This window comes from Lagopus muta, chromosome 3 (genome assembly GCF_023343835.1).
Source record: "Lagopus muta isolate bLagMut1 chromosome 3, bLagMut1 primary, whole genome shotgun sequence".
NCBI classification, from domain to species: Eukaryota; Metazoa; Chordata; class Aves; order Galliformes; family Phasianidae; genus Lagopus; species Lagopus muta.
The window spans coordinates 46,973,943-46,990,254 of record NC_064435.1 but is presented as its reverse complement, the minus strand read 5'-3'; the positions used below and the strand labels follow the sequence as shown (position 1 = coordinate 46,990,254).

Genomic DNA, 16,312 nt, shown 5'->3' with positions numbered 1-16,312 from the left:
AATACCAAGTAGGGTCCCCATGCTCGCTGTGTATGATGCATACATGCATCAGTGGAGTGTGAGAAGTTACAGAAGGACCTGGGCTGGGCTCCAGCCTGGAAGACAGTCAGCGAGAACTAACAGAGGATCAGCTTGGCTTCATTTGAGAAAAATGGTGTACAACAGGTACCTTTCACAGGCAGAAGAACCTGTGAAATATTAGTGTTATACTTAGGGAGAAAATCCTTTCTAAAGCAAGCAGTACTGAGTAATAGTCCCCCTGAAAAAGAAATACGATTTTGTTGCCACGGTCATTATTGTAGCATGGCTTTTAGCAGGCCAGCTGCCATCATCCCAAATACTGAAATCTGCACTCTGACTCTATCTTTACACTCGCAGTAGAGCCTCTTTTTTATTGCACTGTTAGCAGTTAGAAGGGAGTAGGAAGGTTATTCATCAAGGGATGTCCAGTCATTTTGAAAATCTTGAGATTTTTCTTCTGTTGCAAGTCCACTCACCTCAGTGTAGTTACATCAGAGATGATCTGCTGTTTGTCTGTTGATTTTTTTGAAAGCATTAAAACTTCTGTGTATCTGTACCCATGAACAGAAAAACAAGGGCAAAATGAAGAAGGAGCACTTGGTGGTCTGCACTTCAAAGTTCTGGTTGTGGTTGCTCAGAATAGCAAAATATCGCTTAAATTTCCACTCTTAGTGAAAAACAATTCTTTACATAGCAACAACTTCTATGAGGTTACTTTGTGGCTGCAGATAATCTCACAGACAGAAAGAATTGGTTGGTATCTTCAACCCAGCACAGGCCTAGAGAATTAGGTTTCCTAAAGGCATGGGAAACATTATTTCTCCTGTCTGAATAGGGGACTGGCGCAATGCCTCATGCAGCCTCTCCAAGGGTTCACGCAGATCTGTTCTGCTCCCAGTGTAACCTGAGGGCCAAATAGTCAGGTGATGAGAATAAAATTTCTGCCCATGGTTGCTGTTTGAATGCCAAGCATGTTCAAGTAGATTTGCCATGGAAGCTGAAGACAGCTCCTCAGCCTTGCAAACATTTCCCTGGTTGCTTCAAGTACAGATTTCTGTCACTAGAAGCCTACCCAGGCTCTTTATTTGTTGCTTTTTCCATTGCCATGTCAACTCAATCAAATCATCAAATCGTCTCGGTGACAAGAAAATGACTCAGACATTACCAAATAAAAAACACATTAAAGGAAGCCATAAGGCTGCACTTGCTGACTGGCCACCATTTCAATCTTAACAAGTCAGAACAATTTTGAGAACATTTTGAGTGATTTATGCTGTTATTAACACATTTAAATGTTGATTTCAAAAACATTGGTTTTGGAAGTGCTTAATAGATGCATCTTCAAACTGCTATGGCAGACCAGAGCTTGTATCCAGGAGATATTTTGTTAATGATTAAAAGGCTCAGGGGAAAAAAAGAAAAAAAAAATGGCCTCTTCAAGGAGTAATGGCTCAGTGGAGCATGTGAAATAAAGGGAAGGCTTCTCTCACATGTATGAGCTGTATGAGCTTTTAGCAACCAGTCTACCACAAAGCACTGCGCTTGTAGCATGGAAGTATGTGAGAAGACAAGTCTATAAATATCTAAGGTGTGGGGGGCAGAATGGCAAGGCCAGACTCTTTTCATTGGTGAGTGGAGACAGGACAAGGGGAAATGGCTGGAAACTGCAGCATAGGAAGTTCTGCACAAACATGCGCAAGAACTTCTTTACAGTGAGGTGACGGAGCACTGGAACAGGCTGCCCAGGGAGGTGGTGGAGTCTCCTTCTCTGGAGATGTTCAAGACCTGCCTGGATGCCTACCTGTGCGACCTGCTGTAGGGAACCTGCTTTGGCAGGGGGGTTGGACTCGATGATCTCTGGAGGTCCCTTCCAACCCCTACAATTCTGTGATTCTGTGCAAACAAGGACTTGATTCATAAGGAAAACTTACAAAGAGGGATTTCTTTATTCTTAAGGGAGTTTGCTTCTGAGTAAAGAGATGTGTGGGAATTGTTGGCAGAGTGAAGCACTGGAAGTGTGCTGGGCACCACCAGCAGATGGGAGTTCATCCTGCTGTTGTTTCATAGCACAACAACTAAGTGTAGTGGCATCAGGCCAGATTTCATGCTTTTTTAAGTTTGATGCTAGTAGTGTTCTTTTGGTTCGTTTTGTAGTTTATTGCACTTCATAATTTGACTTTTTCTTCTTTCCATAACACGCTGTTTTCTTTACCCTAGTTGTTGAAAAAATGAACAATGTGACGGGTGGCCTGGAAACATCCCATAGAAGATACACAGAAAAGCTCACAGAGGTGGAGAGTGATCTGAAGAAATTAGGTAATCTACATGCAACCAAAGCCCCTTTCTATCATGACTTTTCAGTATTCTCCTGGAAGATACAGGCCAGAATTTTGTCTGAAAACTGTCTGGCTATGTCAAGATACTTCTGTTTCAATTTCTCAAGTACTTGGGAAAACACTTGTTAAGGCTATCTTTACCTGGGGCAACATTTTAAGCATACTTTAATATTTACACTTCCTACTGAAGTCACTCTGAATGTATCTATACCTAAATAAGAACTTAAAAGTTGTCCTCGGGAGTCTTTTTCTGAGTTAGAGATGTAAAATATAGCAGAAGCTCTTCAACAAAGGCAGAGATTCTACATAAAGTAAATATCTGTCACCTAACCATCTTGATGCCATTGTAACACTTAAAGTTCAGAACCGATGGCCATTATAAAGGATGCAAAAATAATCAGCAGTTCAGGGCTCTCATGTCTGAGGCAAGTTGAGAACTTCCATAAAACGTGTCTTAATCATCTCAGAGAATACAAAATATAAAGTTATTGTGAGCTCAGGTCTCCCAAGCGTAGTCACAGTTCTTAATTATCAAGAAAATGGAAAAAAATCATGGTAGGGATTCCCAACTCACTCTATTTACATTTCTACCTTTCTTCCTTGTCTGGAAAGGTAGCAAAGCTGTTTATTATCAGCTTACAGATTCACAGATTTATAGTTTATGTAAATACTTCTTATTTAAGTATAAATATGTGTATACATGCATGTGCTTCTTGAAATACGTTTTGTTTCACTTCATAAACAATATATTGAGATTTGTATTGCTTGGGAAATTCACTAGCTTGCAGCTTGATGTTCACAGCTTCTTCGGCTAAAAACCAAGCTGTATTCTGAAGTATTTGCACACTGCGTTTATTTCAACAATGTAGGACAATTCAGTGGCATGTATTTTTGCTGATACATATGTAGGCATAAATGCTATACCTGAAAGCACATGCAATCTTTCATGTTGATTAAATTGATCACCGCTTGGAGCACCTTTGATTTAGTTCATGTCCACATATGTTTACATACTACTGATGGATGGCCAATGAGGTGCTCAGACCATCAGTCCCAATTTAAGTGGATCTGCCGTGGAGGAAATTAAAATGTTACAGGGCAGTGTGTGTGTTTATGTTCCATAAACACTTCTGGCTGAAGTTTTCTCTTGCTGTTCACCATTGCCACTCATTCAAACACATCAGAAGAAAGCTCCTTACAGAGCCATATGCACTGTAGTTTATGAAAACCATCCTACCCCCTCTTGGAGTCATCTGAATCGGTGGACTTCAGGCTACATTATTCACATAGTTATACTTTGATAGGACAAAAATATATGGACTGCGTTTAGCAGAGGGAAGTGATTGAGGTCAAGAAAGGGAATATTCCCTCCAAGTGAGTGTTGACTGCTTATTTCTGTACTTTCTTTGTCCTGAATGATGAACTGTGCAACTTCAAAAGCTTAATTACACTCAAACAAGGTTCCGGGAGTGTACTGTAGAGCAGTGCAAGCAAAAGCTGAGATGTTACCTTAATGGTTATGATTTTGCTTTCCTGAAAGTCAGAACATGAGGAAACAATAAAAGCAAAAGAAATGTCATTAGGAGCAACAGTGGTACATTCAAGAGAAAAAAGGAAATGTATCCTGTCGTGTCTACAATAACCTGATGGCAAAGCTTTTGTCTTTACCCAAATTGTTTTAAAATTGGTATTATAACCATTTTAAAACTAAACCCAAGATTTAAAAATACAGAACTATTTGTACTAAATCACAGTGAAGATATTCCACCTGCCAGAGACAGGAGGAAGAAAATATGAACTGTTAGAATCTACTTCTGAACTTTCAGCAAAAGCCAGCTGTAGCTTCAAAGCATAAATTTTCTGTTACCTCTTTGGTATTTTAAATACTTTTTACTATTCAGTTTTCATTCAAAATAGAAGCACTACTTGGCAGTGTGTATTCGTCATAGTTTCTAATGGCAGGCTTTCATATTTGTGACAACAGAAACACCATTTTTTTCCCCTCAGCAAGATATAAAGTTTTCATCTTTTGTATTTCTACTCTGTCTAGTGACAAAATTTTGCTCAGTAATTTCTCTTGTCTGGAAAAGATATTGAAGAAATCCTATTGACAAAACATTTTGACAGCCATAACATACCTAAAATATACTGTAATTTTTTATAGTTTGTTTTAAAAAGCATTTTAAATTCTTTCATTAATATTTTTGTCTGTACAACAGATGACCAAGCTGGACAGAAAGCCCTGAATACTAACACTGAACTGTCTAGCTTCAGATCTGACATTCTGGCTCTTCGTCAGCAGCTTCATGACATTGCAGAGAAAACTACCAGAAACAAAGATACACTGGAGAAGCTCCAAGAATCTGGAAATGTACTAGATGATAGACAGAGCCAAATGAGAAGTGCCTTAGATAGTAACTCTTTCATGATCATCAGTGTCAATAAGACTCTTCAGGCATATACTGGCTATATAAACAATCTTCAACAAGACACAAGTAATATCCAAACAAATTTGCAAAACCAAGTGCATTCTCATAATGTGGTCATCATGAACCTTAACAACTTAAACTTGACACAAATACAGCAAAGAAATCTTATCAGTGTCCTGCAGAAGTCTATGGAAGATACAAGTTTGGCTATTCTAAGAATCAAGAATGACTTTCAAAACCTGCAGCAGGTTGTCCTTCAAGCCCGGAAGGACACTGACTGGCTTAAGGAAAAAGTACAAAATTTACAGACTTTGGCTGCCAACAACTCAGCATTAGCAAAAGCTAATAACGATACACTTGAAGACATGAACAATCAGCTCAGTTCCTTCAGTGGGCAAATGGAGAATATTACCACAATTGCCCAAGCCAATGAACAAAATCTGAAGGATCTCCAGGAACAGCATAAAGAATATGAAAACAGAACTTCTGCCAAATTCAGCCAATTGGAAGAGAGGTTCCAGGTCTTTGAGACTGATATAGTCAATATAATTAGCAACATCAGCTACACTGCTCATCATCTACGGACATTGACTAGCAATCTCAATGAGGTCAGGACAACTTGTACAGACACCTTAAGTAAACATTCAGATGAGCTGATTTTTATGAACAGCACACTAGCCAATATTCGTTTAGACTCTGCATCACTCAAGATGCAACAGGATTTGATGAGGTCAAGGTTAGATGTTGAAGTTGCCAATTTGTCAGTAATCATGGAAGAAATGAAGCTGGTAGATTCCAAACACGGCCAGCTCATCAAGAACTTCACTATCCTACAAGGTATGTAGGTTCTCCAGTGAAGCTCGTAATGGACTGTGATGAATTCCTGTTTGCAGTACTTTATTTCTGTTTAAGTTAATGCACGTTGGTACACAGTTCTGGTGTTTTCCATTATATAATCCTGAACTTCAGAAACGTAAATGTAGCTTGAATTTTCCTTACTAATTTTCCAATGCCTTCGTTACATACCTAGAATGGGGATGTTATGAAAGAAGGTTCTGACTTAGCAGATTTTATTCCGAGTGACTGCCTGGATCTGCTTTTGATTTAGTTGCTAAAATAAGTTAGTGAAGGTGTGGAACCTCAAGAAACCAATCCCAGCTAAGGAGGAAATGGCTAAAAAATATATGTTGGACTATTCCCAGAAAGGTCCACCCTAACTGAAAAACAAGTTATGATTTTACTTTAAGCTCGTTGTTATTTCGCCAGAATACATCCTACTTTGCTTATTTTTTAATCCTGGAATATTTTATTTTCTCCAGGAATAAATAGCATCAAGTTTAGGAGGTTTCTCCCAGTCAAATGAAAAGAACATGAATATTGCCAACCTGATGGAACCAGCCAGGCCTAAAACTCTAATCACAAGTGAAAACTAAATGTTCCAAATAGACTAAGTCTGAATTAGAGTCAAGATTACAAGTCAGTAACCTTAAGCTTTTTCATTTCACACAGGTCTAAATTACTGTAGCTGAGTAATTTATGTCTGAAGGAATTTAAATGATGTTGAAAAAAACATATGTAGGCAAAATATTTGATCACCCATGATCAAATAATTTGAATCTAAAATTATTTTGCTGTTTATATATGGAAAACTGCCACAGCATTACCATTTCCTATCTTGTATGTTGTTCCGTTTCCTGTTATAACCTACCAGCTAGTGAATATAACTGGCCTTTCCTATTGTTGGCCTATTGCACACTGTCCATCTTTTTTGTCTCTTTGACAACCCACTATTGACAGAGTAAGAAACAGCACTGCAGGAAAAGCAGTCCAGTAGTCTAAGAGAGGAGATATTACTGGAAGGAAAAGGAAGTACAGCAGAATAGGAGAATGGGAGTGCATGCACAACCAGCACAGAGCATGTTTTGCTGTGCACCTCAACTGGTCACCTGAGGCATCATAGTACTGTCGGGTTCATAGGACAAGATGCATCAGATGATTTTCTTCTAAATATTTCGTGGAAGCTCAGAAAAGAGAAACGGTGTGTAGAGCCTGAGAAGCAGACTTACTTTTACAAGCACAGCTGCAAGTAGCTGTTAGCCTGGTTTTGACAGAGCTGCATATCCAGTGTCACTGATCTGAGATATATTAAAGAGGGACCCCAGGTGGGCTTTTTGTTTGTTTTCTTCTGTATTCCCACTTTGAATGCTTACGTTGTTTCAGGCCCTCCTGGTCCAAGGGGACCTAAAGGTGACAGAGGCCCTCAAGGTCCTCTTGGCCCTGCTGGCCTAAAAGGACAAAAAGGAGAGAAAGGAGAGCCTGGACCACCAGGACCTGCAGGTGAAAAGGGCCCACCTGGGCCAATTGGGCCACCAGGAGAGAAAGGAGGGAAAGGCTCAAGAGGATCACCAGGCTCCAAAGGTCAGAGAGGTTCTCCTGGCAAAACGGGTCTTCCTGGACCAAGCGGAGATCCAGGGCCACCAGGTCCACAAGGCAAAGATGGTCCACAGGGGCCACAAGGCCCACCAGGATTTCAAGGCCTGCAAGGAACTGTGGGAGAGCCAGGAGTACCAGGACCTCGAGGACTACCTGGCCTACCTGGAGTCCCTGGGCTGCCTGGTCCAAAAGGCCCACCTGGCCCACCAGGACCACCAGGTCCAGGGATGCCAATGGCACTACAAAGCGAACCTACATCAGTGCCTGAGGCTAACGGTAAGCTATCGAAACGTGTGCATCTTTCACTGTGATACAGATATACCTGGTGGAGGGTGTTCACCAGAGTCACTGGTTCATTCAACCTCTGCTACATCTCAGTCTCTGAGATTAATCATAAAGACCCTTGTCAAGTGAAGCTATACCTTAGTCTTCCCACTTAGGGTCTGAAGCTGGTTCAATTTATTGTTTACAGCTACAGAAAAATCCTAAGTTGTATGTGGAATAAATGGTCCCATTGGCCTCAAGGTTTAACCTTGATTTCACAGTCAGGATTTTCGTAAATAGATTCTCAAAACATACCTAAACATGTTAGATGGCAATGCATTGTAGATGGGATACTCCCCTAATTATTGGCCCTATGCAGAAAGTTACTGTTGTCTCATTGATTTATGAGTAATTGGTTTCATGCAAAAAAAATCATATCATAGGTTGTTCTCCTCATTGGAAGAACTACACAGAAAAATGCTACTACTTTTCAATTGAAAGAGAAATTTTTGAAGAGGCAAAGTTATTCTGTGAAGAGAAGGCATCGCGCTTGGTTATCATAAACAACAAAGAAGAACAGGTAACTACCTTTTCTTTCAATTTTTCGAGGGAATCTCTGCTTATTTAACATATTGAAGCAGCAAAGTAAGTGGGAAGCTGAGAGCATCATAAATTCTTATAGTGAAAGTGCACACAGTGGTTGATTTACTTCAGTTAGCATTTTGTCCATCTTCTGCTCAGCAGTTATTCCTTGTGAGAAGCATCTCACCCTGAAGGTTCTGGTCACAGAGCACAGGAAGAATGGTGAGAATTGGAGGAGTTTCAAACCTCTGAAGATGCAGTCCAGTATGCTGTGCATACAATCCAGAATGTGGACTTTTTTCAGTGTTGAAAATAATTTATTTTAATATTCTTCTTAATATTTGCAACCTGACTAACTACTGTGACCCACAGATGTTTTTAATGTAACTATAAATCTAGCTGTACTTTTAGTACTATTAAACATAATTACTCTGTGGCTATGTGGCATAGGGAACATCACGATACAAGTGCTTCCTGTCTGTTGGTGGTTTATCGGTTTGTTTTTGGTTTTTTTTTCTTCCATTTGTATCTGTAAGATGTTAGCTGTGACTTTACATCCACCTTACTTTGATGACTAGCTCTCTGTACCTCACCTGCAGATAGTACTAATAGATATGTTGTCACAAAGCAAACTCATGAAACCTGTCTTCAGCTTTAAAAAGTTTCTCCAGGCATTCCTATTCTGATAGCAAAGATGCTCTTGTAGCTTAATATCTCCAAAGACTGTATTTGCTTGTTATGCACTAATATCTTTCTTCCGCAGCAATGGATAAAGAGGCAGATTTCGGGGAAAGGCAGTTTCTGGATTGGACTTACAGATTCAGAGAAGGAAAATGAATGGAGGTGGCTGGACGGATCCTTACCGCTTTACACGTATGTAAATAAAAACAATAGTGTTTATTTTCTGCAGAATCTACCATTCTTGCCAACCCTTCTGTAAACAACATCTAGAAATTATCCCATGGATCCAGAGGTTTGTAGATGCCAATGAAATAATTCTTTACTGAGGGTGCTGTTGAACCTTTTTTTCTCTCCCTTCTCTATGCACACAGCTTTATTTCCTCGCCAGAAGGAAGGCTGAACACTGAATGAAAGAATCACGTAACTACACAGCAAAGCATTCCTTGCCAAAACATTGCCTTCTGACTTTTATTACAAAGTTGAGATGGAAAGCACAGACAGTTTTTCTGTCTTGGTTTGAATTTTCCTTATTTGCATTACAAGTGGCTATAAATAGAGGGTTCTGATAAAAAATGGCCAGCCTTTAGATAAAGACCAAAACCATGTGGAAAGCATTGAACATAAGGAAAATGCTCGAAACAAGGGTGTCTAAGCTTTGGCTGGCCAAGAACTGAATTGGCAGCTCTCCAGAAATCCTAGGGTTACACCTAATTTGTCCTAAATTGAACAGATTTCAAACACCCACATTTTTAATACCAAAGAGTTTACAGAGCTGAGCATGCTGTGCTCCAAAAAAACAGGCTCAGTCAGTCAGTTGTTACAAAATAATTAGCTGTGATCTCATAGGTGCTCATTTTGATGAGAAACATTGAAAAAGTCAGATGCATTTCAAATGAGCCATAATATTTTTCCCTTTTTCTCCTTCCCTGCTTTCATTTTTCATCCTCTTTATGGCAGCACTGTGCCAGAGTCCTGCTTCAGCCACTGCTTTCAATAGATTTCCACCACACCATGGGTTTAGGTGCCCTGTAATAACCTCAGAGCTGTCAGTTTCTTATTTTCAAAGTATTTCATTACTCGGAAAGCCACACGTCTTCCCAGGTGCCTGCTCAGATGCTCTGTGTCAGGCAGGCATATTTTCTACTGAGTGCAGCCCATATCAGCCAGCAATCACAAGTTCTGGTCAACAACCTGTTCCTTCAGGAAAATTGAGCTTTTAAATCCCAACTTTGGAAGTGTGTCTCACTTGTTAAACAAAAACAGGATGAGGAAACACTTCCTGCAAGCTCTTTACACACTGCGTTAACTTTCCCCATGAAGACTAATGATCTTGAAATACATCTAGATACATACTTTGTACATTCTTTATAAGCTCAACATTTCACCTTCTATTGAAACACTGATCTCTAAGTTAGATAACCCTTGCTGTGCCTCCCAAGAGGTCCATCTCGGTTCAGTGACTGGCCAAGTCACCACACTGCCATCTTTTTCTGCCAGCTTCTCACAGTACCATCTGCTGGCAGGAATGAAGAGTGCACACTGTGCAGGTTCAGAACGATGCACATGGAGCACTCCCACTGCATGTGCATGTACATTCAGAAACTAAAATAAAGTTCATTGGTCTAATTTTAGGTCTTTGAGTCTTGGCAGCCTGAAGCCAAATAGATTCCCTTCTCTGTTATACATCTGTTTTCCATTTTCAGCAAGAGTCATGTATTGTTTGTCTCAACGTGTATTTCCCTTTCAGAACAGATCTCATGATGTTTTTGTTAATTTCTTCTGGTTGAAAAACTATCATGTGTGCCACATTGTGCAATAATATCTATTGCTTTTTTGTTGAAAGAAACTGGAAAACCGGGCAACCTGATAACTGGAGTCATGGGCACGGGCCAGGAGAAGATTGTGCTGGGTTAATCTACGCTGGGCTCTGGAATGACTTCTACTGTGAAGACGTTAACAATTTCATTTGTGAAAAAGACATGGATAAAGGTAAGCGAGGCACGATTTGATTATTTCACTCTATATGTGGCATGTCAAATTCAAGTACATTTCACACAGATAGAATCATAGAATCATTTGAGTTGGAAGGGACCCTTAAAGATTATCTGGTCCAACTCCCCTGCAATGAACAGGGACACCTACAGCTATATCAAGTTGCTCAGAGCCCTGTCCATCCTGACTTTGAATGTCCCCAGGGATGGGGCATCCACCACCTCTCTGGGCAACCTATTACAGTGCCTCACCACCCTTATGGTAAAAAACTTTTTCTTTATATCCAGTCTAAATCTAGGTAATGGGTAGGTAGTGAGGAGATGAGCCAGGCATAAGGTTGGTTCCAGTGGCAGTGCTAATAATGTACATGATGTGGATGCTGAATTGATCACTCTCTGGAAAAGCAGCCTTCAGACTGACTGCAGGCATCATGTGCTCTGCCTCTTGGCCACTTGGAACATGCCTAAAATTTCAGACATGGTTTGGCACATGTGCTTCAGACCCTGGCCACACTGCAAGTTGTTTTTATAAACTCAACGGCCAAGCAGGTGTGAAAACTGGCCTTTAGGCTGGTTCCGGGACCAGCCTTCAAAAAACAAACACTGTTCTGAGAGTTTATGCAACAGGAAGCACTTGGTGACTGCTAAGAAGGCCTTAAAATTCAGACAAGAATGCTGCCAGGAGATGTCCCATTGGGCTGAGGAGCCAAGTCCCCATGCCACAAGCAACTGCTCTGTTGCAAATAGTAGCCAGTGCAGTGGAGGGCTTGTAAATGGCCTCATGGCTGAGCAGTCAGCCAGGCAGTTGCCATGGGGCTCTCTTTCTAGATATACAGGCAGAGTGCAGAGTGGTTTGCATGGTTTCTTGGAATCCATCCCCGCCATTATGCAGCGAGGTGGTAATGGTGTTCAGGGCCTTGTTCCACCTAATTGTTAACACCTACGTACAACTGGTGTAACATTGCTTTGCTGAGAGTGCCCAGCTGCACCACTTGCAAACATGTAGGCTGAATTTTAGCAAAGGCAGATGGAAATGCCAGCTAGAGCCAAAAGTACTTCCCATCCACAAAAACATCCCCCTACAGCAAAACCAAAGTGCTGAACAAGTTTTGTGTGTGTCTAACACTGTTTGGGTGTCCAGAGTGAAGGACTATATGTAAGTAACAACACAACGTGTCCTCCTTTCCCTGCATACATTTGTTATTTTAAAAAAGCCTAATGGTTTACAAATATTTATCCTCCAGGACTTATGGAATCTGAATGTGAGTCCAGTTAGAATTTTAACATACCTTGATCTCAGTAAGTTTTCTTTTTAGAAATGTGTTTAATCTTCACAAGCTTTTTATGTGTTAAACAAGGTTCTGTTTGACTTTTTTCTCTCATATTGTAGGGCAAATATTTGGAGCGTAAAAGGCTGTGACTTTACAGATACCTACATGTTGTGAAAATTCACTTCAAGAAAAAGAAAATCCTAGGGGAGAACAACACTGCCTACAACAACAACAAAAGAAAAGAAAGAAAGAAAGAAAAAAACATCAAAACCAAAAGCAAGCACTGAAAACTGGTTAAATTGCATAAAGGAATTCATCAGCAACTCTTCTTCAGCATCCGACTGTTTGAAGCCTTTCACCCCACAGCATCAGGAAATACCATTGGACTAATTCTGCTATAGATTTTTCTTCCCAACCAGTAACCACAGATATCAGCAACTTGTGCCTTCCAAAAAAAGACATTCTCTCAATCTGAGTAAGACTGTTGGTCAGTCATATATAAAAAAACATATAAAGCAACCGTGTAAACAGGATGTTTCATTTGCTAAAATCCCAAATGTAGGAAAATTATACAGATACACAAATATATAGATTTTATATAAATATATATATATAGTCCAACTCTTATCAATAATATGGAATATACTTTTAAGAGCTTTTAAAACTTTGTATTTTTGTACAAAATATTTGCTTTTTACAATTGTTCTCTTTTTTAGTGACTTTTTTTTACAAATATAGTGCAGAGGGGCCAAAGAAAACAATAAAGGTACTAATAATTCACTAAGGTTTGCTACCAGGCCTAGCTCAGCTGTAGAGAAATATTTTTCCAGTTAGAAATATTTGTACTTTCCCAGATGATTTGTTCTGGTTAAATAACTTTTAAAGCAAATTTTAGGTAGTGTTTTCCTTGTTTTACGCAATCTAGTCTGCGTGTGTAACAATTAAGTTGACTAAGGACTAGACACTCACTGTAGCTCTGATCTCAGCTGTGTTCCATCAGGGTACTCTGCCAAGACCGTGCTAATAAAAGTTTTTCCTTCCTTCCTTCCTTCCTTCCTTCTTCTGTGCTTTCCTGCCTGCCTTCCAACCTTCTTCCATTGTTGAGGAAATGCCACAGAACTTGAAATGTTTTCATTCCTTCTCCCTGTTTGTGAGGAATCCTGCCCTAATAGGTGCTACCCGCATTGCCCCAAGGAGGGATTTTAAGAAAACAGAAACAGAAGAGCTGCACTTGCAGAAATACGTTTCTTTTCAAGATAGATTTCAAAATTTGGTAATAAAAACATGCCGTACTCAGAAAGTCTGATCAACTTGCATTTCTCCAAAGTACTTTGTAAATTGATCTCTCTGTTTTCTTGGACTAGTACTTCTCTCCCAAACAAACTGGAAAATAAGCTACAAAACAGAAAGCAGTGTGGCTAAGTGAGATGATATCATCAACCAGACAGCTTCCTCCACGTTCCCTTGAGCCATTGTCTAGGCAGCAGTGCTGCTTATCAGGAATTGAAACAATTAGGGACCTGTTGAAGCTCGTTAGCACAACCCCTGGTTTTGGTTCCCTGGTTTTTATGTTCTTCATATGGCCACATGGCATATGGAGGGAAGTTGTTTTGGCTTCTTCTGAAGAAGAGTTGTTTTTCCTTTGCTCCCTGACCTGCCATTTGCCTTGGCCGAATGTAGATAAGTTTGTTGAAACACTCCAGCTCTGCTGGAAGGAGACGTGGTTTTGTACTTCAGATTTTCAAATATTGCTCCTAAGAACATCCAATTAAAGACTGCCGCTTTCCTACATCCCACACTCCCTCCGGTGTTCATTCTTTGTGGTGATGGTGGGGGGAAGAGATGCTTTAAGTATAACTTAAAGAAAATACAGAAAACGTTGCATTTGGGAACCTGTCCTGTGGCGCGCAGTAGATGTGAGACAGGAGCGAAGAAAAATGTGTATATTTCTGTAAAATGAAAGGTCTGTGTATTGCAGCCACACAGACTGCGTGTCGCCATCTTGGAGGCTGTGCTTCTCTTGAGACACACTGCATTTCCAGGACTTTTCTTTTGGCTTTTTCATCAGGTATCGAATACAGTGTGGTTCTACTATACACCCTGTCTTGTTGCACCTAGGAGTTGAGTGTAGATACATGCTGTAGTCTTTACATATATATTACACAATGTCTGTAGAGATGGTGTTAAGCTGCTATTTTTGGATAACAAGGTACAACACCATTATTTTGCAGAAACCATGGTGAATGAAGCCTTGCAGAGCCAGACTGAGTTAGAGAAGCACTGCTGTCTATCTGGCATATTTTGATATATTAAGCCTATTCTGAATGTCCAGTTGAATGAAGCTCTTTGTGATTTTTAGTGATGTGATGATCCTGTATCAATACAAGAAGCTCACAACAAACCTCTGTGTAAGCACCAGATACACTCTTTGGTCACCCTAATATCAGTTTTCCTTTAGCAATAGGGGTGATTCTACATTTCAAGTTCAGATAATCCAAGACTCATTCACTGCCCTCCATTCCCTCAATAGAGGTTTTCTGTGCAGTGATTATTAACAGCTACAGCTACATTTATGCCTGCATAAGGTTACAGATACAGCTGTTCATCAGCAAGAGCTGCTTAGCGTATTGTAATCTAGCATAGCAGCTATGCCAAATCAAGCATGGAAATAACCACTGAACTAGGACACTTTAAAGATGTAACATTTTTATAAATGAAATACTTATTTCAAGGTGATTTTCAATGATGGATTGTAATTCGCATTCTAATTAACCACCTTTAACTGGGAAGCAAAGTGTGCCTGGTCTAAACTCTCTGAAGCTGCCTGGAGATGGATGCTGCATTTGCATGCCTACTGTATTCAGTCATCCTTAAAATCTGGACTCAGTAGCCAGGCGGGCTGGGACAGTCAGTTATTCCAACCCATTATTCCTGCAAGAGGAAAATGGAGGTGTCAAATGGCCACAGAGAAGGAAATCACTGAGAGAACTGGGAGGGTGCTGGGACAGCACTAAGACCTGTCATAGAAAGAAGAGACCGGCAAGGATGCAAACAGGACACTAGAATGGGCCAAGAAATTGTCAAGAAAGCCAGAGCTGCCACATGGGGTCTGGAAAACATCCCTGTTAAATCTGCTTTCTGTATGGTTTGAGTGACAGCACAGGTTGTATGGAAAATTCTAAGCGATTGGAAATTATTTTATCCCAGCTAGAGTTTTGGCTTTCCTTCCTGTGCACAAGTAGTATACCTTGGCATACTGAGTTTACATTTCCGTCACTCTTTTTTCTTGGTTTATATCAAATTGAAGGCAAGTTCCTATCCCCTGGCAAGCACTCAGGGAGGGGAGAGGAAGGCAGAGAGGGTGCAGAGTCATTGTGATTTACATCAGTGCTGGATTTCTTAAATCCATGTCTGAGTCATGTAATTAATTTATTTTGAATCATCTTCAGCTAATTAGAGTTTATAAATCTCTAACTTTCATCCTCTGTGATGTCTATAAATAATACTCACAGTTGTTCCAATAAAGGAAGCACTAAGCAGAGATGTAGTTGTTTACTTGTGCATGTTTGTGTAACCAAGAGACATGTGGAGATCAGTGTCTACAAACAGCCAGAAACATTTGGAGACATTGAGAATAAAATTGATGAAAATTATTTTTATAAAAGCCTTTTTACTTACACCAACCTACTTCCAAGCATGGCTGTGGCTATCTTATCCCTTAATTGCAGTTTTAGTTCATCGCTCCTGCAATGAAGTGAATGCTAGAAACTTTGTTTTAGTGGCTGGAGCTGTGCAAGACAAAATAAAACTGATGGTAAAACATCTTGATGGAAGAATGCGAAGCACCTCAGACAAGCCTCTGCATGAATGTTGCCTTGACCTTGGCCCATGGGACCATAGAATGGCTTGGGTTGGAAGGAGCAGTTTGTGTGCTACCATGCAGGAGCAGCTCACCCCAAATGTGATGGTAAGGGACAAGCAGAAGGACACAGCTGTCTTCACTGGCACTGCCTCCAGCCTGGGTCATTGAACAGCCCAGGTGGGAAGCGACCTCCTGAAGATCTCCAGATCCAGCCCTTTGGTGGGGAATGGAGGTCTAGGCGAGCTCATCTAGCTGCCTGTCCAACTGCGTCTTGAATGCCTCCAGCGATGGGGACTCCACCACATCCCTGGGGAGGCTGTTCCAGTGACTGGTGGTTCTCACTGCAAGAAAGTTCCTTCGTGTATCAAGAACAAACTTCTCCTGTTGCAACTCATACTCTCCATGTAGTGCCTTTGAAAAAGAGGGCCACCATGCTCTTCAT

The 16,312-nt window shown here is 40.5% G+C and overlaps 1 protein-coding gene across 1 annotated transcript in view; it reads left to right on the top strand.

Moving 5' to 3' along the window:
• The window catches only part of COLEC12 (collectin subfamily member 12), a 93,558-nt gene extending 78,007 nt beyond the window's left edge, over positions 1–15,551 (top strand). The window contains exons 4-10 of the mRNA XM_048939586.1: positions 2,239–2,337; positions 4,577–5,623; positions 7,007–7,495; positions 7,927–8,063; positions 8,829–8,938; positions 10,590–10,735; positions 12,128–15,551. Of these exons, the coding sequence (XP_048795543.1) occupies positions 2,239–2,337; positions 4,577–5,623; positions 7,007–7,495; positions 7,927–8,063; positions 8,829–8,938; positions 10,590–10,735; positions 12,128–12,147 (2,048 nt within the window). The 3' untranslated portion in view covers positions 12,148–15,551. The remainder of the gene's footprint in view (positions 1–2,238; positions 2,338–4,576; positions 5,624–7,006; positions 7,496–7,926; positions 8,064–8,828; positions 8,939–10,589; positions 10,736–12,127) is intronic.
• Positions 15,552–16,312: the final 761 nt, after the last annotated feature.